General features: G+C 46.5%; 1 protein-coding gene across 6 annotated transcripts in view; it reads right to left on the bottom strand.

Annotated features, from left to right (window-relative positions):
- AMN1 (antagonist of mitotic exit network 1 homolog) overlaps positions 1-25,774 on the bottom strand; it is a 60,882-nt gene that overhangs the window by 20,203 nt on the left and 14,905 nt on the right. For 5 of the 6 annotated variants that reach the window (XM_073321459.1, XM_073321475.1, XM_073321493.1 and 2 more), the window contains 2 exons: positions 25,592-25,724; positions 19,264-19,408 (listed from right to left, as the gene is read on the bottom strand). In XM_073321459.1, the coding sequence (XP_073177560.1) occupies positions 19,264-19,408; positions 25,592-25,724 (278 nt within the window). Of the gene's footprint in view, positions 1-19,263; positions 19,409-24,832; positions 25,017-25,591; positions 25,725-25,774 lie in introns of all 6 variants that reach the window. The other variant, XM_073321503.1, reaches the window with a different exon arrangement.

Here is a 25,774-nt window from a genome sequence, read left to right on the forward strand (position 1 = left end):
GCACGGGTTGAGCAGATTGGCTTAGACGGTGCTTGTAGCCCTTGGCTCGTTTGTGGAGCTGGTCCTGCCAAGGCTTGCTCCCCTGGCCCTGAGGCTGCTGTGATTTGAACTGCTTATGCACCGAGGCTGGGACATAAAGACCCAGAGTGGTGTGGGCGTCCTTGAGGCCATGCAACTTGCTGTCTGTTTGCTCCGCAAATAGGGCTCAGCTGTCAAAGGGCAAATCCTGCATTGACTGCTGAGCCTTAGAGGAAAAGCCAGAGAGGAGCAGCCAGGAGGCTGGCCACATGGAGATAGCGGAAGCTGGAGTAAGAACAGTAGCATCAGCAGCGTCCGAAGCTGTCTGGAGGGCTGCCCTGGCCACGGTTGTGCCCTCATCGAGGACTGTTCGGAACTCCTTTTTGGAAGCCTCAGGGAGCGACTCTTCAAACTTGGCCATGGCTTGCCACATATTGAAGTCATACCGGCCAAGAAGGACTTGGTGGTTGGCCACTCTCAGCTGAAGGCTGGAAGATGAATAAATCTTACATCCAAAGAGATCCAGCCTCCTCGAGTCTTTATTTTTGGGGGTGGCCCCGGGTTGTCTTTGCCTCTCTTTGTGGTTAACCGCCTCTACCACAAGAGAATTGGGGGCAGGGTGGGAGTATAAGTACTCATGCCCCTTGATTGGCACAAAGTACTTGCATTCGGCCCTCTTAGAGATAGGGGCCAAGGAAGAGGGGGTCTGCCACAGGGCATTAGTGATTTTGGAAACCCCTTCATGAAGGGGTAGGACCACCCTGGCAGGAGCCAAGGACATCAAACAGAGTCCGAGGGCTCTTCCAGTTCCTCTGCCTGAAGCCCCAGGTTGGAAGCGACCCTCTTCAAAAGTTCCTGGTGCGCTTTGGCGTCATCCTGAGGAACCGGGTAAAGGGGCCCATGATCGTCCTTGTCCATGATCGGCCCATGATCGTCCTTGTCGTCGCCAGACGAGGCTATCACAGTGCCGTGGGAACCTCCACGTTCACTAGTGGTCCAGCACCTTCCTCCCCCGGGTCCTCCTGGACTTGCGGGGTTTACCCCTGAAGCCTCGAGCACCGAAGGGGGACAGAATACTGAGGCCACTGGTTTCTCCGAGGCTCCTGACACCGATTGGGCAGCCTGGGACGGTTCAGTGAATCCCCAAGGATTCCACAGGTACCATGGTGCCGGCAACTTTGCTATCGCTATGAAACCAGTTTCGGTGCCGTCGATGCTGGCATCACCATAGGTACCAGGGCTTCTCCCGCAGTCAGTGAACATTGCTGGAGCTGTAAGTTGAGTGGTCAGTACCGGGCAACCAGAAACGAGCAGAACGGTGGCTCTTGTCCAACTGGTGCCTGTCGCTTCAATCCGAAGCTGACCTGTCTGAGCGAGTCGGGTGCATTGGTCAGGGTTTCGGAGACCAATGGCGTTCAGCGGATCTGCGTCAGACACCTGGCAATCCATGCCTCACGCTGCTCAACCGGTACCGGGATGTCAAACGGGACCGGGAGCCACTATGGGCTGGCTGTCAGGAGGAATGTCCTGAGAAAGGCAATCTCCTCCTAGGAGATGGGTAATGACGATCGGGCAATTGGCGGGCTCTGCTCCCCGATCGGTCCTGTGATCAGTACCGGGCCCTTGCAGTTGGTCGGGGACCGTTCCACAGATCTTGCCAGGTGGCACATGCCCCAGAGGGTCTGCGCCAATCTACTGGTGAGGAACGGCTCAAGTCCTTCAATCGATGCCCCTGGTGCAAGGACCAAAGGGGGCTCCGCTGAGCCTGCCTCTTTTGTCCCGCGGTGTGACAGCTTCACAAAGGCAAGCGCTGGTGGGACGTCTCTCTTGATGGGGAACGGTGCCACTGAGGCTGGAACACACACACCGGCGCCGTCTTCCCCGCTTTCCCCTGGGTGCTCAAACCCCCACCCGTCGCCTCCAGCCCCGCCCCCACTCCACCCCTTCCATGAGGCCCCACCCCTGCCCCACCTCTTCCCACTCCCTTCCCTGCCCCCATTCCAACCCCTTCCCCAAAGTCCCTGCCCCAACTCCACCCCCTCCCTGCCTCTATTCCAACTCCTTCCCCAAATCCCTGCCCCGGGCCCGCCTCTTCCCCACCTCCTCCCCTGAGCATGCCACATTCCTGCTCTTCCCACTCCCACCTGGAGCATGCTAACACCAGGCGGGAAGTGCTGGGAGGTAGGCGGAGGAGTAGGGAGGCGGCACACTCAGGGGAGGAGGAGGAGGAGGAGGAGGTGGGGCACGGGGTGAGGGGAGCTTGGCTGTCAGTGGATGCAGAGCACCCACTAATTTTTCCCTGTGGGTTCCCCAACCCCGGAGCACCCATGGAGTCAGTGCCTATGGACACACACACAGAGGTCCCAAAGTGGGTTTTCCCCGAGACCAAGGTACCACGGGAGCCAATAAGGGCGGCACTGGGAGTGTCAGGATCACCTGAGTTGCCTGAAGCGCTTCAAGTGTCGATGCTATCTGAAGGTGGTCATGACCTGCACCACTATCTGGAGTTGCAGGCAAAGTACAGGATGGGCTGCACCGCTCAACTTGAGATGAGGCCCAACTTCCTGAAGGCTGCGTTGAGCTACCCCGGCATGGGTCGTGGCTCGCCCCCATCCCTCTCTTTCCTTTGAGGGAGGTAGGAGAGCATCCCATCACATTCTTCTTCGCCTTCATGACCAGAGCCATGGAGGAAGACCAGTGCTGGCTCATGGACAGCGCTGGTGGAGCACTGCGCATGGAGGCCACAGTGCTCAGTGCAGAGTCAGACCACTGCTCTGGTGCCGGAGTGAGTGCCAACTCCATTAGGAGCGCCCTTCAATGAGTTTCGCGCTCCTTCTTCATCCTAGGTTTAAAGGATTTTCAGATACAGCACTTGTCATTTGCAGATATGGCACATGTGCCCCTCGTCTAAGCACCTTAGGCAGCTGGTATGTGGATCGCTGACGGGCACAGGTTGTTTACAGCGATAGCAGGGTGTAAAGCCTGGGGACCGGGGCATGCCCTGTCCCCCAGCTGAGTCCCATTTGGGACTAACGAAGAGTTGAGAACTACTACTAAGGGTTTAACTAAGAAACTATACACACAACCATTTTACAGATTTTCAAAGTTTGCAAGAACAGAGAACAAAACAACACTAGCCGAAGCAGCGGACGTTCCAGCACCGTCACTGGTGACAAGAAAGAACTGAGGGTGGGGGGAGCCAGCGGAGCCCCTTATACTGCGCCATGCGGGCACCACTCCAGAGGGCAACAGAGCTGGTCCCCTACAGACACTGCTAAGGGGAAAATCTTCCAGCACCAGTGCATGTGGCAAGCAAAGACACCTAATATGGCATGGACGTGAGCAAGCACTCAAAGAAGAAATGTTAGACAGGGGTTCCAGGCAATAAAGAAAGATCAGCGATGGCATGTGTCCGCTGCTCAATGGAGAAGGTGAGCTGGAAACGGAAGATGATAAGATGGTGGAGCTGCTCAATGAGTACTTTGCTTCAGTCTTCACACAAAAAATAACATGTGACCAGAGACGAATGAAGGGGAAGGGATGCAGATCAGGATAAGTAAAAAACACATCAGAGATCTTCTGACTAATTTGAATGAATTCAATCAGCAGGGGTAGATGCTATTCCCCCAAGCGCTGGAGGAATTAGCTGAAGAAATCTTGGAACCACTGGCAATAATAACTGAAAACTCATGGATGACAGATGAGGTTCCGGAAGACTAGAGAAGGACTAACTTTAGTACCCTTCTCTAAAAAGGGGGAAAAGGAGGTTCCGGGGAACTACAGACCAGTCCACCTGACCTCAGTACCTGGGAAACTACTAGAGCACGATATAAAACATTCAATTTGCAAATATTTGGAGGATTAAGGGGTGATCACTAGCAGCCAGCACGGATTTACTAACAACAAATCGTGCAAAACAAGCTTGATTTCCTTCTTTGACAAGGTAACTGGTTTGGTGGATAGGGGAAATAAGGTGGACATAATATACCTGAACTTTAGCAAGGCTTTTGACACAGTCCCACATGACATGCTCACAAGTAAGCTGGAGAAATAGAGGCTTGGTAGAACTACACTACCATTAAGTGGATACAAAATTGGTTAAACAACTGCAAACAAAGACTAGCTATTAATGGAATGACATTATATTGAAAGGTCTCAAGTGGAGTTCCACAGGGATCTGTTCTGGATCCGGTGTTATTTAACATCTTTATTAATGACCTGGATGTAGGAATAGAGAGCATCCTGATCAGATCTGCATGACACAAAGCTGCAAACACTTTGGAGGATAGAACTAAAATTCAAAGGGATCTTGCTAAATTGGAGAACTCGGCTACCGACAACAAAATGAAATTCTACAAACACAAAAATGTAAGGTGCTACAATTAGGGAAGAAAAACCAAATGCACAGACACAGAATGGGGGATAACTGGCTTAGCAGCAGCACTGCTGAAAAGGATTTGGGAGTTGTGGTGGATCACAAGCTCAACATGAATCAACAATCTGATGCTGTTGCAAAAAAAGCAAATACTATTTTGGGTTGCATTAACAGAGGCAGTGGTGAGCTGGAGCCGGTTCGCTAGAACTGGTTGTTAAATTTAGAAGCCCTTTTAGAACCGGTTGTTCTGCGAGGGACAACCGGTTCTAAAAGGGCTTCTAAATTTAACCGGCCCAAAGTGGCGCCTTAGGCGCCGACTCCACGGGTGCTCCAGACCTGGAGCACCCAAGGGGAAAATTTGGTGGGTGCAGAGCACCCACGGGCAGCTCCCCGCCCCACCCCCAGCCCCAGCTCACCTCACCTCCGCTCCGCCTCCACCTCCTCTCCTGAACACACCGCCCCGCTCTGCTTCTCCACCCCCACAGGCTTCCCGCGAATCAGCTGTTCGCACGGGAAGCCGGGGTGGGCTGAGAAGCAAGCAGCGGCTTCAGGCTCAGGCCCAGGGAGGCAGAGCGGAGGTGAGCTCGGGCGGGGGGTGGGCATGAGGAGGGCCACCCACGCCACAGCAAGTAACCCGGGGGGGAGGGGTGCGCAGGGGAACCGCTCCCCGCCCTAGCTCACCTCCACCACCCTCGGCCTGAGCTGGAAGCCGCTGCCTGCTTCTCAGCCTTCCCCGGCTTCCCGCTGAACAGCTGATTCACGGAAAGCGGGGAGGGAGGAGGCAGAAGCGGAGTGGAGGTGAGCTGGGGCCGGGCGCAGGGCAGAGAGCTGCCGGTCGGCGCTCTGCACCCACCAAATTTTCCCCGTGGGTGCTCCAGCCCCAGAGTACCCAGGGAGTTGGCACCTAAGGCGCCACTTTTGATGTGATCAGTGGGGGGGAGCAGCCGCTCCCCCTGCTCCCCCCCAGCTACGTTCCCCCACCCCTAGGAGCCAGAGGGACCTGCCGGATGCTTCCTGGGATCTGCCCTAGGTAAGCACCGCCGCGACTCCCCCCCTCGCCCCCTGGCAAGTGCCTCTGGCTCTTAGGGGTGGGGTTGGCACCCACTACGGTGGCCCACGAGACCCTCCTGCCTGGTTCTGTGGGCAGGCGGGGGGGAGGGTGGATGGGGCAGGGATCCTGGGGGGTCGTCAAGGAACGCGGGGGGGTTGGATGGGGCAGGAGTCCCAGGGGGTGGGGGTGGGCAACGACACCCTCTTGGGGTGAGGATGGAACCCATTGTTAAGATTTTGGCAGCTCATCACTGAACAGAGACATATAATGCAAGTCATAGGAGGTGATAGTACTGCTCTATTCAGTGCTGGAGTAGTGTGTCCAATTTTGGTCACCGCTGTATAGAAAGGATGTAGAGAAACTGGAAAGGATCCAGAGGCAAGCGACAAGGATGATTAAAGGGATGGAATGCAAGCCATATGAGCAAAGGCTGAAGGAATTGGGTGTGTTTCATTTGGAAAAGAGGAGATTAAGAGGGGACATGATAGTTGTGGTGGAAAATTAAAAACACACTGTGTTTGGTTCAGAACAAGCATGCGCATACAGGGAAAGTCAGCCAGAGCTGCTCTCCTGTAAACAGAAATACTAGAGCTTATATGGCTGAAAACCACAATTTGCCAAACCCACTTCCTTCAACAGCATGTTCCTTATTTGGCATATAGTGCAAGCTTCAACAGTAGCTTTGCCTTACTTGGGAGTTTAGGAAAAACAAGCTTTTCCTTTTATTGACAGGTGTTTCCTTTGTAATAAACGGTTTTTCTAACTTCTAGCGGTTATGGTTACATTTCATAAGCTGTGCTGTTTTGCAATTGCCCCTCAATGGAATTTTCCTCACTCTTCTCTTATGCTTCATATACACAGTTAGCTTGACCAAAGTTTTAGGCCTAGAAGTTTAGGCCAACTAGATTTTCCTTCACATTGTGGTCTTCAAGTACTTGAAAAGCTGCGTTCAAACTACTGCATAGCAGATTTATATTAAATGTTAGAAAAAACTTCCTAAGTGTAAGAAAAGTAGGACAATGGAACAAACTGCCAAGAAAGTTATGGAATCTCCTTCACTGGAGGTTTTCAAAAAGAGGCTTGATAGCCATCTGTCTTGGATGTTTTAAACACAACAAATCCTCCATCTTGGCAGGGGACTGGACTAGAGGAGTCTTGTGGCCCCTTCTAACTCTATGGTTCTATGATTCTATGGCAACTTAGATGCTTTATTTCTTGATTTTTACACTTATCTTCCCCAATGCCTCTCCCTATTCACTCCTTTTAGCCACCATGATCACAGAAAGTCTCTGGCTGTGCAAAAGCTCTCCTTGCTGATCTCACTGAATGTAACATAAGCCAATTAGTTTAAAGAAAAGGAGTACCTGTGGCACCTTAGAGACGAACAAATTTATTTGAGCATAAGCTTTCATGAGCTACAGCTCACTTCATCGGATGCATTGAATGCATTAGATGAAGTGGGTTTTAGCCCACGAAAGCTCATGCTCAAATAAATTTGTTTGTCTCTAAGGTGCCACAAGTACTCCTTTTCTTTTTGAGGATACAGTCTAACACGGCTGCTACTCTGAAACCAATTAGTTTAGTGACACAGTTGGGGGAGGGGAGTTGTCTGGGACATGTTTTGAGAGTGTCATCATGTGACTAGAAAAGGAGGACTTGTGGCACCTTAGAGACTAACCAATTTATTAGAGCATAAGCTTTCGTGAGCTACAGCTCACTTCTTCAGATGCATATCGTGGAAACTGCAGCAGGCTTTATATATACACAGAGAATATGAAACAATACCTATTCCCACCCCACTGTCCTGCTGGTAATAGCTTATCTAAAGTGATTTCCAGCACAAATCCAGGTTTTCTCACCCTCCACACAAATTCACTCTCCTGCTGGTGATAGCCCATCCAAAGTGATAACTCTTTACACAATGTGCATGACAATCAAGCTGGGCTATTTCCTGCATAAATCCAGGTTCTCACATCCCCCCCACCCCCATACACACACAAACTCACTCTCCTGCTGGTAATAGCTCATCCAAACTGACCACTCTTCAAGTTAAAATCCAAGTTAAACCAGAACATCTGGGGGGGGGGGGGGTAGGAAAAAACAAGAGGAAACAGGCTACCTTGCATAATGACTTAGCCACTCCAAGTCTCTATTTAAGCCTAAATTAATAGTATCCAATTTGCAAATGAATTCCAATTCAGCAGTTTCTCGCTGGAGTCTGGATTTGAAGTTTTTTTGTTTTAAGATAGCGACCTTCATGTCTGTGATCGCGTGACCAGAGAGATTGAAGTGTTCTCCGACTGGTTTATGAATGTTATAATTCTTGACATCTGATTTGTGTCCATTTATTCTTTTACGTAGAGACTGTCCAGTTTGACCAATGTACATGGCAGAGGGGCATTGCTGGCACATGATGGCATATATCACATTGGTGGATGTGCAGGTGAACGAGCCTCTGATAGTGTGGCTGATGTTATTAGGCCCTGTGATGGTGTCCCCTGAATAGATATGTGGGCACAGTTGGCAACGGGCTTTGTTGCAAGGATAAGTTCCTGGGTTAGTGGTTCTGTTGTGTGGTATGTGGTTGTTGGTGAGTATTTGCTTCAGGTTGCGGGGCTGTCTGTAGGCAAGGACTGGCCTGTCTCCCAAGATTTGTGAGACTGTAGTCTCATACAAAGTGACTGTAATCTCCACTTTGCATTGTCACCTCCATCTTGGTTTAAAACATCTAGGTGGTGTTGGGAGGGTCAGTCTATTCTGGATCCTGTGTGATCATCCTAAGGGATGGGAGGAGAGGGCTAAGAAGGAGCAAGCCATTAACACCAATCAATACAAAATGACTCTTCCCAGCTGGAACAATGGGTTTTCTACCAACAGAGCCTTTGACTTTGAAGGGAATTTATTCAGAAACTAGTCTAAGGAGGAATGGGCTAGCATTCCCCTGCATAAACACATGGCTGGGAGGGATGCAGAGTCTACATTTGACAACCTGACTGAAGAGAGGAGAGGGAAATAATGGGTGAGGTAATATCTTTTATTGAACCAAATTCTGTTGGTGAGAGAGACAAGCTTTTGAGCTTACAGAGCTCTTCTTCAGGTCTGGGAAACGTACTCAGAATGTCAGAGCTAAAACACAAGGTGGAACAGATCGTTTAGCGTCCGTAATTAGCACATATTTCAAGGGACCACTCAAGGCGAAGTGGCCCATTTACATCCCTCCAGCCCTGGGGGAGTGTTAGTAGGTTACAGATGGTTGAAATAAGCCATACATCCCGTGTCCCTGTTCAGTTCATGGTTCTTAGGGTCTCGCAAAGTTATGAATGTAAGCTCCCAGGCTCAATTTTTGCAAATGTCCTTTGAAAACGAGGAGTGAGGGGTCAGCTACAAAGTGAAAAGTGTGTTCACCCACAGGTAGTAGGGTGCGGTTGTCTTTTATCATTTCCCTGTGTGAGTCCAGTCACGACTGTATTGATTGTCTTGTTTCAGCCACATAGTTATTACTGGAGCATTTCGTGCACCACCCCATGTGGCAGGCATATGTAGGACTCCTAGATCTTGCATGGTGTGTTGTGGAGGGTGTTGACCATCTTAGCAGTAGAGATTTGTCTACACACGTTTTGCATATATTATTCTGGCAGGGTCTGGTGCTGCTTTGATTGGCGTGTCCTTGTTTGTGGGTAGCTTGCTTCTGCTGATGAGCATGGAGTAGTAGCTGGGGTATTTTCTGACTGCCAGAAAAGGGGGTTCAGGAAAGATTTCTTTCAGGTTGTGGTCCCCATCAAGTATGGGCTGTAATTGTTTAATGATGCCCTGTCCGGGTTCCAGTGCTGGGTGGTAGATGAGAACTAAGGGTGTGCAGCTGATGAGGGATTTATTTCTGTACTGAAGCAGATTCTCTTGGGGTATTTAGATGACCCTTTCCATGATGTGATCTACCTCTCTGGTGGAGCGTCCTTGTTTGGTGAAGGCAGTTTTAAAGTGTGTTAAGGTGTGTATACTGGACTTTCTCCTAGGAGCATGGTACCAGAGTACCTGGCTGTAGATAACCGATTTCTTGGTGTATTTGAGGTGAAGAGACTTTATTTAAGGAGGCTGCTTCGCTGAGCGGGGGCCATTCCATTGCCACTTGACAGTAGAACATGTTGGGGAAAGTGAAGGCAGAAGAGTACTAGTGCTATAAATCAATGATACATATATTATATCTAAAAGCCCACAGTTATAGGCACTGAAACAGATATAATTTCTTTTAAAATATTTAGGAAGACATGTTCTATTTCTAATTCTATTACTGATAACCAGATTAAAACTTTGGATATCAGTCTTCCCCGAACTGACTTCATGCATTTAATCCAGTCTTGTCTCCTAATTGCTGTGGTCACGATGAATTGTTGTCTCCACTGTTTCAGAGTAACAGCCGTGTTAGTCTGTATTCGCAAAAAGAAAAGGAGTACTTGTGGCAAATAAATTGGTTAGTCTCTAAGGTGCCACAAGTACTCCTCTTCTTTTTGTCTCAACTGTGGTGGTTGAAACCCAATTTTCATCCTTTTTGTTCAACAGTTCAAACCACGTATCACAAAGATAATCGATATAAAAGTCCTAAAACTTTTTTTTTTTTTTTTAAATATTGTCCTCTGCTTCTTTGCTTAGTCCTTGTCTTGACTCTCACTGAACATCTGAGTGTGGAAAATTTACCTTTAAGTGGAAAAGTACAACTCTTTTCCGTTTTGGACCTCTCACACTTTGGAATAATGTGGCAATAGAGAAAGTGTGTTCTTGGGGGAATGAAATATATGCAAAAATCTATCATAGTCTGGACTAAATTTCTGGGATACCTTGAAAAAGCAGGATCCATTGCCCATGAACTCCAGATTCTTTATTATTAAAAAAAAACAAAAAAAAAACTCAATCTAGTTTTGACCACCCTATGCCCATTTCCAACTTCACATCATTCCCCCCAATCTACAGGAAATTTGGTTTAGTTTTTTTTTGTTTGTTTTTAAATTGTATATTGTTAATATCTGCTCTTTATATACGTTTTTATTTTGTTAAGGCTAATACTCCTTTTAACATTGAAATAGAATGAATGTATCTGGAATCCAGACTGTGATGGGGCGGCTGCCTCTCACTGGTAGGTAAGGGAGGCTACACAGGAGGCAGCAGATAAAGAAAAGGCTTGTAGTGCCAGCCAATTAGGGGAAAGTTTATTGGAAGAACCAATCAGGGCCAGGCTGGCTCATATAAGAAGGGGCTGCTGAGCAGAGCAGAGGCAGTCACTCCCTGGAGTTCAGGGAGGTGGACTGGCTGCTCAGAGGGCTGGAGCACCATGGACAGAGCAGTGTTGGGCAGGGTCAGCAGAGTATGAGAAAGCTCCAGGCTGACAGCTACCAAACTGAGGTCCTGATACAAGGGCAGAGGACCAAGTATCAGAGGGGTAGCCGTGTTAGTCCGTATCCACAAAAATAATGAGGAGTCCGGTGGCACCTTAAAGACTAACACATTTATTTGGGCAAAAGCTTTTGTGGGTAAAAACCCCACTTCTTCAGGACAGAGGAGGTGCTGGGGCTGCGGGGAAGCAGCCCAAGGAAGGAGACAGTGGAGTTGGAGGAGGGGCAGTATGTGGCTTGGCTGCCCGTGGGTGCAGAGCACCCACTAATTTTTTCCGTGGGTGCTCCAGCCCCGGAGCACCCATGGAGTCGGCGTTTATGTTCAGGCAACGGCTAGAGTCCTTGGACAAAAGAACATTTAAGTACTTTGGAAAAAATGAAATAAAATATCATTGTAGAGTTTCAGGGGAACTGCACTTGTATTCCCGCCTCACTATTGCCCCTGGCCCCTGCTGCCTCCCCCAGGTGCCCCCCCCGGCCCTCACCCCTGGCCCCTGCTGCCTCCTTCCCTGGGCTCCACACCCCACCTCCCACTGCCCCAGGCCTCCATTGCCTCCTCTGGGCTTCCCAGCCCCTCTGGCCCCACTGCTCCCCTCCCCACGCCATTGCCCTGAGCCCCCATCTGCAGCCTCGCCTGCACCTCAGGCAGCTCCACCGTTGAGCCTGTTGCCAGCCTGATCTTGCTTCCCTTCTCTGGGTGCCACCTACCAGGGCTCAAAGGGAGTGCATGTTGTCGGTGCCTTTCCCAGACACATCCCTCTCAGTCGCACTCAGCCCAACTCCCACCCTGGCAGAAATCTGGGGGAGGGGGATGTGACTCCACATGCCCCCCCCCAAAATGTGTTGCCTATGCCTTTGCAATATTTTTGTAAGAATAGTTATGTGCAGAATAGAATATTTTTAGGAAGCAATTTTATAAACATTGTACAAACCAATGTTTGAGTTAACAAAATGTAATGTGACCACCAAAAGGACATAAGTAAACAATATAATTTACTAAACATAATGAAAATTATATGTTGAAAAGTGGAAATAATAAGAATGTAAACAGCTAAGGTAGAAATAACATTCATAGATTCCAAAGCCAGAAGGGACTGTGAGCATGTAGTTCCAATTGTTAAGTATCCTCACTGTTAAAATTTTACACCTTATTTCCAGACTGAATTTGTCTAGCTTTGGCTTCCCGCCATTGAATCATGTTATACCTTTTTCTGCTAGGCTGAAGAGCACATTATCAAGTATGCAAAGCTGTAGGCACAAAACAGAACCAGACATTATAAAAAAATCGGACTGTAATCGGCTACAGGGCTTCGTCTTCCAGATTTTGGTAAGTACACCTTTCTGTTATGCAATGACTAACAACTGTTATTAACTCAATCAAGCTGAGTTATATGAGGTCTCTTTAATTACTGAATGAATTCAAACTAAAAAAAACATCACTTACTCATCAATTGTTACAGGGTCACCCTGCAATACATCAACCAAAGTACAAAATTGTGATGTTATTTGGTAGGGCTTAGCCATAATAGATGCTGGGGCCCACACAGACACAGGGACCCATTATGCAGAAGCAATTGCTGGGCTACAATTCTATGGTTATTAGTTCATTAATTTTAAGTAATGCTACATTTTAAACTTAAATAAAATGTTATACAGTTTATACTGGGCTTTCAGACAACAAAGAATCTAAAAGCAGAAGAACAACCTGGACAGGAACACATCCTCTGATAAAAGTCTCTTATCAAAACAAAACCATGTGGAGGATGCCAGATTCTTCTGTAGCTGAAATCCAGGAAAACAAGAAAGCAACTAGTAAGAGAAACTGCTAATAACCTTATCTGGAAGCAACTTAGGACAACCATATTTTCTAAGCCCTGGTCTACACTAGGACTTTAGGTCGAATTTAGCAGCGTTAAATCCATTTAAACCTGCACCCGTCCACACAATGAAGCCCTTTATTTCGACTTAAAGGGCTCTTAAAATCGATTTCCTTACTCCACCCCTGACAAGTGGATTAGCGCTTAAATCGACGTTGCCGGCTCGAATTTGGGGTACTGTGGACACAATTCGATGGTATTGGCCTCCGGGAGCTATCCCAGAGTGCTCCATTCTGACCGCTCTGGACAGCACTCTCAACTCAGATGCACTGGCCAGGTAGACAGGAAAAGAACCGCGAACTTTTGAATCTCATTTCCTGTTTGGCCAGCGTGGCAAGCTGCAGGTGACCATGCAGAGCTCATCAGCACAGGTGACCATGATGGAGTCCCAGAATCGCAAAAGAGCTCCAGCATGGACCGAACGGGAGGTACGGGATCTGATCGCTGTTTGGGGAGAGGAATCCGTGCTATCAGAACTCCGTTCCAGTTTTCGAAATGCCAAAACCTTTGTCAAAATCTCCCAGGGCATGAAGGACAGAGGCCATAACAGGGACCCGAAGCAGTGCCGCGTGAAACTGAAGGAGCTGAGGCAAGCCTACCAGAAAACCAGAGAGGCGAACAGCCGCTCTGGGTCAGAGCCCCAAACATGCTGCTTCTATGATGAGCTGCATGCCATTTTAGGGGGTTCAGCCACCACTACCCCAGCCGTGTTCTTTGACTCCTTCAATGGAGATGGAGGCAGTACGGAAGTAGGTTTTGGGGACGAAGAAGATGATGATGAGGAGGAGGTTGTAGATAGCTCACAGCAAGCAAGCGGAGAAACCGGTTTTCCCGACAGCCAGGAACTGTTTCTCACCCTAGACCTGGAGCCAGTACCCCCCGAACCCACCCAAGGCTGCCTCCTGGACCCAGCAGGCGGAGAAGGGACCTCTGGTGAGTGTACCTTTTAAAATGCTATACATGGTTTAAAAGCAAGCATGTGAAAGGATTACTTTGCCCTGGCATTTGCGGTTCTCCTAGATGTAGTCCTAAAGCCTTTGCAAAAGGTTTCTGGGGAGGGCAGCCTTATTTCGTCCTTCATGGTAGGACACTTTACCACTCCAGGCCAGTAACACGTACTCGGGAATCACTGTAGAACAAAGCATTGCAGTGTATGTTTGCTGGCATTCAACCAAAATCCGTTCTTTATCTCTCTGTGTTATCCTCAGGAGAGTGAGATATAATTCATGGTCACCTGGTTGAAATAGAGTGCTTTTCTTCAGGGGACACTCAGAGGAGCCCATTCCTGCTGGGCTGTTTGCCTGTGGCTAAACAGAAATGTTCCCCGCTGTTAGCCACAGGGGGGGGGGGAAGGTTGAGGGGGTAGTCACGCGGTGGGAGGAGGCAAAATGCGACCTTGTAACGAAAGCACGTGCTATGTATGTAATGTTAACAGCAAGGTTTACCCTGAAAGAGTGTAGCCACTGTTTTATAAAATGTGTCTTTTTAAATACCGCTGTCCCTTTTTTTTTCTCCACCAGCTGCATGTGTTTCAATGATCACAGGATCTTCTCCTTCCCAGAGGCTAGTGAAGCTTAGAAAGAAAAAAAAACGCACTCGCGATGAAATGTTCTCCGAGCTCATGCTGTCCTCCCGCACTGACAGAGCACAGACGAATGCGTGGAGGCAAATAATGTCAGAGTGCAGGAAAGCACAAAATGACCGGGAGGAGAGGTGGAGGGCTGAAGAGAGTAAGTGGCGGGCTGAAGACAGGGCTGAAGCTCAAATTTGGCAGCAGCGTGATGAGAGGAGGCAGGATTCAATGCTGAGGCTGCTGCAGGACCAAACCAGTATGCTCCAGTGTATGGTTGAGCTGCAGCAAAGGCAGCTGGAGCACAGACTGCCACTGCAGCCCCTGTGTAACCAACCGCCCTCCTCCCCAAGTTCCATAGCCTCCACACCCAGACGCCCAAGAACGCGGTGGGGGGGCCTCCGGCCAACCAGCCACTCCACCACAGAGGATTGCCCAAGAAAAAGAAGGCTGTCATTCAATAAATTTTAAAGTTGTAAACTTTTAAAGTGCTGTGTGGCATTTTCCTTCCCTCCTCCACCACCCCTCCTGGGATACCTTGGTAGTCATCTCCCTATTTGTGTGATGAATGAATAACGAATGCATGACTGTGAAGCAGCAATGACTTTATTGCCTCTGCAAGCAATGATTAAAGGGAGGAGGGAAGGGTGGTTAGCTTACAGGGAAGTAGAGTGAACCAAGGGGCGGGGGGTTTCATCAAGGAGAAACAAACAGAACTTTCACACTGTAGCCTGGCCAGTCATGAAACTGGTTTTCAAAGCTTCTCTGATACGTACCGCGCCCTCCTGTGCTCTTCTAACCGCCCTGGTGTCTGGCTGCGCGTAACCAGCAGCTAGGCGATTTGCCTCAGCCTCCCACCCCGCCATAAACGTCTGCCCCTTACTCTCACAGATATTGTGGAGCACACAGCAAGCAGTAATAACAGTGGGAATATTGGTTTCGCTGAGGTCTAAGCGAGTCAGTAAACTGCACCAGTGCGCCTTTAAACGTCCAAATGCACATTCTACCACCATTCTGCACTTGCTCAGCCTGTAGTTGAACAGCTCCTGACTACTGTCCAGGCTGCCTGTGTACGGCTTCATGAGCCATGGCATTAAGGGGTAGGCTGGGTCCCCAAGGATACATATAGGCATTTCAACATCCCCAACAGTTATTTTCTGGTCTGGGAATAAAGTCCCTTCCTGCAGCTTTTGAAACAGACCAGAGTTCCTGAAGATGCGAGCATCATGCACCTTTCCCGGCCATCCCACGTTGATGTTGGTGAAACGTCCCTTGTGATCCACCAGAGCTTGCAGCACTATCGAAAAGTACCCCTTGTGGTTTATGTACTCGGCGGCTTGGTGCTCCGGTGCCAAGATAGGGATATGGGTTCCGTCTATAGCCCCACCACAGTTAGGGAATCCCATTGCAGCAAAGCCATCCACTATGACCTGCACATTTCCCAGGGTCACTACCCTTGATATCAGCAGATCTTTGATTGCGTGGGCTACTTGCATCACAGCAGCCCCCACAGTAGATTTGCCCACTCCAAATTGATTCCCAACTGACCGGTAGCTGTCTGGCGTTGCAAGCTTCCACAGGGCTATCGCCACTCGCTTCTCAACTGTGACGGCTGCTCTCATCTTGGTATTCATGCGCTTCAGGGCAGGGGAAAGCAAGTCACAAAGTTCCATGAAAGTGCCCCTACACATGCGAAAGTTTCGCAGCCACTGGGAATCGTCCCAGACCTGCAACACTATGCGGTCCCACCAGTCTGTGCTTGTTTCCCGAGCCCAGAATCGGCGTTCCACAGCATGAACCTGCCCCATTAGCACCATGATGCATGCATTGGCAGGGCCCATGCTTTCAGAGAAATCTGTGTCCATGTCCTGATCACTCACGGGACCGCGCTGACGTCGCCTCCTTGCCCGGTATGGCGTTGCCATGTTCTGGTGCTGCATATACTGCTGGATAATGCGTGTGGTGGTTAATGTGCTCCTAATTGCGAAAGTGAGCTGAGCGGCCTCCATGCTTGCCTTGGTGTGGCGTCCGCACAGAAAAAAGGCGCGGAACGATTGTCTGCCGTTGCTCTGACGGAGGGAGGGGCGACTGACGACATGGCTTACAGGGTTGGCTTCAGGGAGCTAAAATCAACAAAGGGGGTGCCTGTACATCAAGGAGTATTTCAGGCAGGACTGCACGGAGGGTTCCAATAAGAAATGGTGCACTTAAGTTATCGTTGTTATTGGAACAAGGAGGTTAGCCTGGCCTCTGATTGATACATGGCTAGATTTACCTCGCTGCACCTTCTCTGTGAGTGACTGCAGTGTGATCTAGACAGGGGAGGAGGCAAATGAGTACAAAACAAATCTGGTCTATTTCTTGTTCTGACCCACTCCATCTATCTTTTACATCTTTGGCTGGCAGCAGACGGTGCAGAAGGACTGCATGCCATCCACATCTCATGGCTGCTCGGCAGAAGATGGTACAGTACGACTGCTAGCCATCTTCATCTCTTGCCTGCCTGGCAGAAGATGGTACAGTACGACTGCTAGCAGTCCGTATCGCCTGCCCGCTCACCATAAGACGTTCAATAGGACTGACTGCAGGACTAAAGAGAATGACCTGGTCAAGTCACTCCAAATTTAGTCCCTGCGCCCATGTCTGCCCAGGCGCTCCCAGCCGACGTGGCCAGGAGCACCTCGGACACGACGAGGACGACTACCAATCGTATTGCACCGTCTGCTGCCAGAAGGCAATGGGTTGCTGCTACTGTGCAGCAAAGCCGTACCGCGTCTGCCAGCACCCAGGAGACATAGGGTGATGGTTACCTGAGCTGGCTCCATGCTTGCCGTGGTATGGCGTCTGCACAGGTAACTCAGGAAAAAAGGCGCGAAATGATTGTCTGCCCTTGCTTTCACGGAGGGAGGGAGGGAACGGGGGCCTGACGACACGTACCCAGAACCACCCGCGACAATGTTTTAGCCCCATCAGAGTGCTCCATTGTGACTACTCTGGACAGCACTCTCAGATGCCCGATTGTTTGCCATTGCTCTGACGCTGGGAGGGGCGCTTACAGGGTTGGCTTCAGGGAGCTAAAATCAACAAAGGGGGTGGCTTTACATCAAGGAGTATTTCAGGCAGGACTTCACGGAGGGTTCCAATAAGAAATGGTGCACCTAAGTTATTGTCCTTATTGGAACAAGAAGGTTAGCCTGGCCTCTGATTGATACATGGCTAGATTTACCTCGCTGCACCTTCTCTGTAAGTGACTGCAGTGTGATCTAGAAGAATGAGTCCCCTAGACAGGGGAGGGGGGGAAGCAAATGAGTACAAAACAAATCTGGTCTATTTCTTGTTTTGATCCACTCCATCTATCTTTTACATCGTTGGCTGGCAGCAGACGGTGCAGAAGGACTGCATGCCATCCACATCTCATGGCTGCTCGGCAGAAGATGGTACAGTACGACTGCTAGCAGTCCGTATCGCCTGCCCGCTCACCATAAGACGGTTCAATAGGACTGACTGCAGGACTAAAGAGAATGACCTGCTCAAGTCACTCCAAATTTAGTCCCTGCGCCCATGTCTGCCCAGGCGCTCCTAATCGACCTCACAGAGGCGACCAGGAGCACCTCAGACATGACGATGATGGCTACCAGTCGTACTGTACCGTCTGCTGCCACAAGGCAAGGGGTTGCTGCTACCGTGTAGCAATGCCGTACCGCGTCTGCCAGCACCCAGGAGACATAGGGTGACGGTTACCTGAGCGGGCTCCATGCTTGCCGTGGTATGGCGTCTGCACAGGTAACTCAGGAAAAAAGGCGCGAAATGATTGTCTGCCCTTACTTTCACGGGGGGAGGGAGGGAGGGAACGGGGGCCTGACGATATGTACCCAGAACCACCCGCGACAATGTTTTAGCCCCATCAGGCATTGGGATCTCAACCCAGAATTCCAATGGGCAGCGGAGACTGCGGGAACTGTGGGATAGCTACCCACAGTGCAACGCTCCAGAAGTCGACGCTTGCCTCGGTACTGTGGAAGCGCTCCGCCGAGTTAATGCACTTAATGCACTTCGAGCATTTTCTGTGGGGACACACACACTTGAATATATAAAACCGATTTCTAAAAAACCGACTTCTATAAATTCGACCTAATTTCGTAGTGTAGACATACCCTAAATAAACTGAAAAACAGGCAGCTGTGGTTACTGGACTTTCTGTCATATGAACCAGAGGGAGACTATAGGCAAAAGAAAGTATCTGGTGTATCAGATTCTATAATTTCTTATTTATCTTCAAATTCTTTTTTGATTAATGCAATATACAGGTAAAATCCTGACTCCATTGAAGACAACGGGGGTTTTGCCACTGACTGGTGTAACCAGAATTTCACCTTTCCACTTTATAAAAATGTTTAAATATTAGAGCTGGTCAGAAAAGAGAATTTCAATTCTGCAGGGAATTCTGACATTTCAAAATGTGTTTTCATTTTAAATTGTAATAAAAGGTTGAAATTTTGAAATTTACAGAAAAAAAAATTTTTTTTTTTTTTAGGAAACTGAATCATTTTGATAATGTCAAACCAATATAAATATGATAAAATAAAAGTTTAAATACAACAAAGAAGTCAAAATTAAACATTTTGATGTTATTGATATAAAATGATAGTCAAAACAGTTCAACGCTTTTCTATGGAAAAGTTTGTTGAAATCGACACTTTCAGCAAAATATTTGGATTTTGACAAAACTGCATTTTCTGATGGAAATAGTCTGCTGAAAATTTTTTTTACTAGCTCTACTAAGAATTTACTTTAACCAAGCAACATGAACTTAAACAAATTCCTGAGGAGTGTAGTGTTTCTGTGTGTAATTGATTAAAATGACTTCGCCAACGTGTGTATTTAATATCATATATACTCTAATTGCTTTCACAATTTACTCCAACTCTCCCAACGAAAAGAAAGAAAATAGAAGGTAGATTCAAATTCTATCTGTACAGGAAACATACCTTCTGAAGTGATGGCTAGTCTGTTTTCTTTACAAGAATTTAAGTTAATTTTTTTCAGTTGCTTGCAATTACAAAGTTGCAGCAGGGCAGTATCTGAAATATCACAGTCTCTAAGATCTAGCGTCTCCACCGCTGGGTGCAGCACCTGTAATGCAAGCACAGTATTTCCATCAAATTATACATGGTGTAGCACAAATATGCACATTGAATCTGTGATTACTGCGTTAGAAATTACATATGACTTTTAAAAATGTTCTTTTGAAAGGTGCCAGGTTAACAGCCTGGGGAATGAAATCCTCTCTACAGAATGTACACAACTCTGAGGTGACGAACAACCTCCTGGGGTTAGAGAGCAGTCCAGTTTCTATGCATGATCAATTCTTATCATTCAAATAAGAAATTAATCTAATCACACACAAAAGCCCATTACAGGCACTTCTGGCAACAACCAGCTACAACGTTTCCACTCTTTGGCTCCCAGACACACAAGTCCCTTTGTCTAACAGATGCCAATAAAATCTCAAAATACTTGACCCCATTTGATCTTGCTGTCTTACTCTCTTGCACGCAGACTCACATGCATTCAGAAACACACACAACCGCTAACATTTTGAGGACCAAAAGGCATTCATTCCCCATTAACTAAGCCTCCTCAATCCCACAGGACTGTAGGTTGGCTTTCTTGTGGGGCCCCAAGCAGAGGTCTTATAAAAATAAGATCCAAGGCAATGGAAGGTCTGATACTTTAACATCAGCTTCATGTGGGGGAGGGGTGCTACATATACCACCTTTTTAAATTTCACCCCCCGCAGAACATCACTACAGGTTGAACCTCTCTAGTCCGGCACCCTCGGGACCTGACCAGTACCGAACCAGAGAATTTGCCGAACCACGGGAGGTCAGTATAGTAGTGAGCGGGTCTCTTTATTTTTATCTTGCCAAGGCAAATAAAAAGAACAACGCTGGCAATGCCGCTAGCCAAGGCTTACCGGCTCTCTTCATAACAAAGTGTTAGTGTTGTGACACAATTTTACTGTACTGGCACAAGGAAATAAGGAGATAAAACATAAAAAACATAAAATAAAAATAAAAATAAAATAAAATCATGCCAGACCACGGATGTTGCCAGACCAGAGTGCCAGACAAGAGAGGTTCAACCTGTACTATCTAACCAGATATACCACCGGTCTTCCAATCAGAATGTCCTCACCACACACACAATCAGCCCCTATGGTGAGATGTAATCCAGACCAATACTCAAACTGGGAAAAGACAAAAAGAAGGATTACCCAACTTTTCCATCAACTTATTCTTTCTTCAATCTGTAGTGATAAGGCACAGACATGTATGATAACTCTGGTATTACATAAGCAAATTCTGATTCCCAGACATGGCCAGGATACACTTTATTAGTTGGCCACCATGCGAAACTGGGTTTTAGATTTCAACACCTATAATCATACCACTACTGTAGTTTTGTTGACCTCTGAACCAGACTTTATAAGGCATATAGCTTGCCCCTGCGCCATACCTCTCCATGATGCCTTGGGAGTCACGCTAAGACAAGACAGTGCTAGCCTGTTAGAAGGAATAAGTACTTTTAACAACATACTGTACTAAAAAAAGAAGTGTGGGTGCTTACATTAGCAAAATTTGATGGATTTACGAAAAGATGTAAGTTTAAATAACAGATATCGGATTGTATAATTAGAAATTTATTGGAAAATGTGCTGAAAATAATGTCTGTCTGTAAAATAAAAGTATTCAAATACTGAGACTGAAACTATACCCAGTTCCTCTATAAGCATGTTAAGCCCTCATCCAAATTTAGAAGCAGACAAAGAGCGCAGTCTACCTGTCACTGGATTGGTTCTCACAGACTGTGGTAACTTACTCTGTTATGTGCTAACTAATTATCTAAAAAAATCCAATCAAGCTGACTGATCCTCAGCTCTCTTTGATTATCAAGTTCAAACTTTACTAAATGTGGCAACAAATTGGTAACAATTTTCATTTACTTTTTCAGTTCTTCATACATTAGCAGTATGAACAATCTCTTACCTAACTCGCATTAAAGTCTTATATCATTAAAATTTCTGAATCGTACCTAAAGTATCTCTCCCCTTTCTGTCCCCAGCCGCCCCCATCCCTCTTTGGTTGCATTATTTATTTTGCTGCTTGAAACAAACTTTATAGCTTTGCACTACAAACTATAGTTTTTCCAAGAAACCTTTACTGCACAGCAGGTACAGACATGTATAGACATATTTTTGGAGAAGTGATAAATGCGATAGGTGACATTTCAATTCACATAAGAGATAATGAAAACCAAAAAGTCATTGTGGGCTGTTTTTGTGAAAATTTCTGCATGTAAAGCATGTTTAAAAGTAACCAAATAATATCAGTTTCTGCTTTCCACTCAGCTTTACTAGGTAATATTTACTGAATATGAGTGTGCTCAGCACCATACAATGCACGAGGCAGGGACCACTTTTCCCTTCAGGCAGTTTAAGGTCTAAGCTAGATAGAAACAGTTCAGCCACATAATACACTAGATGAAGATTAATTCCTGAGGCAATGCAAATTTTTAATTTTATAAAGCAACACTAAAAGGCTTCACAGAAGTGTATTGTAAAGGTGGGACTGAAAGAAGAGATTGGCATACATGACATGAGAGACTGTTCCAAGCATAGGCGGCAACATGGATGGATTAAATCAAGAGCAGAAGGATGACACAATGGGGGTAATAAGAAAAGGAGTACTTGTGGCACCTTAGAGACTAACCAATTTATTTGAGCATGAGCTTTCGTGAGCTACAGCTCACTTCATCGGATGCTGTAGCTCACAAAAGCTCATGCTCAAATAAATTGGTTAGTCTCTAAGGTGCCACAAGTACTCCTTTTCTTTTTGCGAATACAGACTAACACGGCTGTTACTCTGAAACCTGTCATAATGGGGGTAATGTTAGCCAATCTTGAGGAAGAGCGGAGAGAAAAGAGATGGAATAGAAAAATACACAGAAGTGAAACTGAAGGGCTGTAAATGCAAGGACAAGAAGTCTAAACTTGATGGAGAAGATGAGAAGCCAGCAAAGGAGTGGGGGTGGGAGAAGATGCTGAGCAGCAACATTTTGGATGGGCTATAGGGGAGCAAGGCAACAGGCAGAAAGAGGGATATAGGAGTGAAGAAAAAAGATGATCAAGTTATGGGCAAGAAAATGTAGAAGTAGAAGTGAAGAAGGGAGAACAGCTCATAGAAATGTTGTAAATTAAGAAAAGGCAGGATTTTGTGACATCCTGGATGTGGGGAAAGGAGAAAATGAGGAGTCAAATATAAGTCATAGTTGTGAGTCTGGGTAATGGGGAAATACTGGAATTATCAGAGTGAGAAAGATATGAGAAGAATAATAGAGGATGGAGAGCAAGGGGTTGTGGGAATTTGAACTGGTATTTGCATATCCAAAAAGAGATAGACCATCAAAGATACAACACTCAACTACAATAACCACCTGCTGAAGTGAAGAAACAGATTGACAGAGCCAGAAGAGTACCCAGAAGTTAACTACTACAGGACAGACCCAACAAAGAAAATAACAGAACACCATTAGCCATCACCTTCAGCCCCCAACTAAAACCATCATCAAGGATCTACAACCTATCCTAAAGGACGACCCATCACTCTCACAGATCTTGGGAGACAGGTCAGTCCTTGCTTACAGACAGCCCCCCAAACCTGAAGCAAATACTCAGCAGCAACCACACAACAAAAACACTAACCCAGGAACCTATCTTTGCAACAAAGCCTGTTGCCAACTGTGTCCACATATCTATTCAGGGGACACCATCATAGGGCCTAGTCACAGCAGCCACACTACCAGAGGCTCGTTCACCTGCACATCTACCAATGTGATATATGCCATCATGTGCCAGCAATGCCCCTCTGCCATGTACATTGGTCAAACTGGACAGTCTCTACGTAAAAGAATAAATGGACACAAATCAGACGTCAAGAATTAGAACGTTCAAAAACCAGGCAGAGAACACTTCAATCTCTCTGGTCACTCGATTACAGACCTAAAAGTCGCAATTCTTCAACAAAAAAACTTCAAAACCAGACTCCAATGAGAGACTGCTGAACTGGAATTAATTTGCAAACTGGATACAATTAACTTAGGCTTGAATAAAGACTGGGAGTGGATAGGTCATTACACAAAGTAAAACTATTTCCCCATGTTTATTCCCACCCCCCTTCCTCAGACGTTCTTGTCAACTGCTGGAAATGGCTCACCTTGATTATCACTACAGAAGGTTCCCCCTTCCCCCCTCCTCTCTCCTGCTGGTAATAGCTCACCTCACCTGATCACTCTTGTTACAGTCTGTATGGTAACACCCATTGTTTCATGTTCTCTGTGTATATAAAATCTCCCCACTATATTTTCCACTGCATGCATCTGATGAAGTGAGCTGTAGCTCACGAAAGCTTATGCTCAAATAAATTTGTTAGTCTCTAAGGTGCCACAAGTCCTCCTTTTCTTTTTGCGGATACAGACTAACATAGCTGCTACTCTGAAACCAGACGGGAATGGTAGATTCAGAAGCTGTCAGCATTGAAGGTTAATGTGCACTTTACATGACAAGGAGGATAGGACCAAAGACAGAAACCCTGGGGATATTAACAGAGCAGGAAAGGGAAACAGGAACTGCTGAAGGAAGAGAACGGGAGTACTGAAAGTATAAGGAGAAAAGAGATTCCAAGAGAAGGCAGTGATAAGCTATTGAAAGCAGATTAAGGCTGAGACCAGAAAGAGGCAAAGAAGGAGACACTCTGTTAGAGAATATGGGGGTAAAAAAAGAGGGAGCTTGGAGTTTTCGTAAACTGCTTTTACTCAAATGTATGCACAGATCACATATGAAAAAATTATGCAAAGCACTTATGATGCTTAGAAATGTTTGTTCACTACAAAAATGACCCTTGCATGGCTCAAAGCAATTCAACAGGCGTGTTAAAAGCAACAATGTATAAGATTGACTCAATTTTAATTTTTTCTCTCTTTTTTACTACAGTTCAAGAAATATTGTGTGTTAAAGGTGAAGTTTTTGTTGTTCGGTTTTTCCCAACGATTCTGGTGCGCTGCCCTTCACCTCATAGTCTAATTATTCTGACTTTCAGGGACTGATAGTATTTGCCTGTCATGAGTCACAGATCAAAGCAAGAATGAACTGGGGAGTTGTTCATTCCTATTTCACCAAGGTCAACCTTTCGTTTTCCATAATTCTTACACCTCCCTTCGAGACTGAGTTGATATAAAAGGATACAAATGTCAAAACATCTCAATTTACAACTGAGGCCAAGTCAGTAATATATTTCATCCCAGAACACTGACAAGCATTAATGAGAAATTGGGATGAGAGAATTTTGAATCACTGAGCTCATAGCCCTCACCTCACCATCATATTTCAAAGAAGTGAGGATTTAATGGAATTTTATCCTAAATCATAGACCTAAAGCCCACCTAAGATTATAAGAATCTCAGATTTTCCTTGAGAACCTTACATTATTTAAATACCACCTTGTAGAAGCCCATTTTGGCAACCGCTCCTGTCATAGTGCTTTCCCATTGCTACCAGAAGAAACAGCAGTGTGGTCCAACACTTAGAGTCAATCTGCTGATCCTGCTGTATTGTAAAGGAAGCATTCTGTGCAACAGCCTCAGGAAACAGACGCAATCCAACACGACTCCTGCTGGGGATATTCTGCAGAAAGGTTTAAAAACAATGCTGCTTGGCTATTAGGCCATTGAGTTTGCAACTGAGATTAATTTGCATGTTACACACTTATTTATGTAAGTTAGATAACTTAATTAGAAACTGATAGCAACATGAAGTGCAAAGTGCTACTATTTCTGAATCGCCTCATAAATTGCACAGCATCTTATACTCAAGTGTGTACAATGAACAACAGTATCCCCTCAGATTAAACTGATCCAAAACAGGATGATATACAGGTCAACTAGAAAACTTTTTCATTGACTTGTGTCCATATTCATCTTCTTGATTTTTATGCAGGGTTGTAGGCATTTATGGAGCTTTACACACAGATAAAAGACACAACCCCCTCAATCAAGATTAGGCATGGCATGATATGAAATAGGAAGAGAAGTAATTAGGAGGAAGCAATGAGGCGAAGTTTACATAGTACGAGGCCCTGGGCTCACTTGTTGAACTGTATACATAATTTTAGTTGAGCTCATTATTTAATATTTTGCTGTGTAATAAACTGGCATGAATGTGAAGAGACAGGCAAAAGTGAATTTTGAATAGGTTCTTACCTCACTGATATTTGAATCAGTTATCCGACCTTGCATACTCATTAATTTTATCAGTTTATCTTTTATGTTGGGAGGTAAAGGCTTAATATCAGCAACATATCTGGAAATGTTCTTTGTCAAACACTGAAGACACCTGAAATAAATGTAAGTTAAATTCAGTCACACAGAGACACAATGTACTGG

This window comes from Lepidochelys kempii, chromosome 1 (genome assembly GCF_965140265.1).
Source record: "Lepidochelys kempii isolate rLepKem1 chromosome 1, rLepKem1.hap2, whole genome shotgun sequence".
In the NCBI taxonomy this organism is placed as follows: Eukaryota; Metazoa; Chordata; order Testudines; family Cheloniidae; genus Lepidochelys; species Lepidochelys kempii.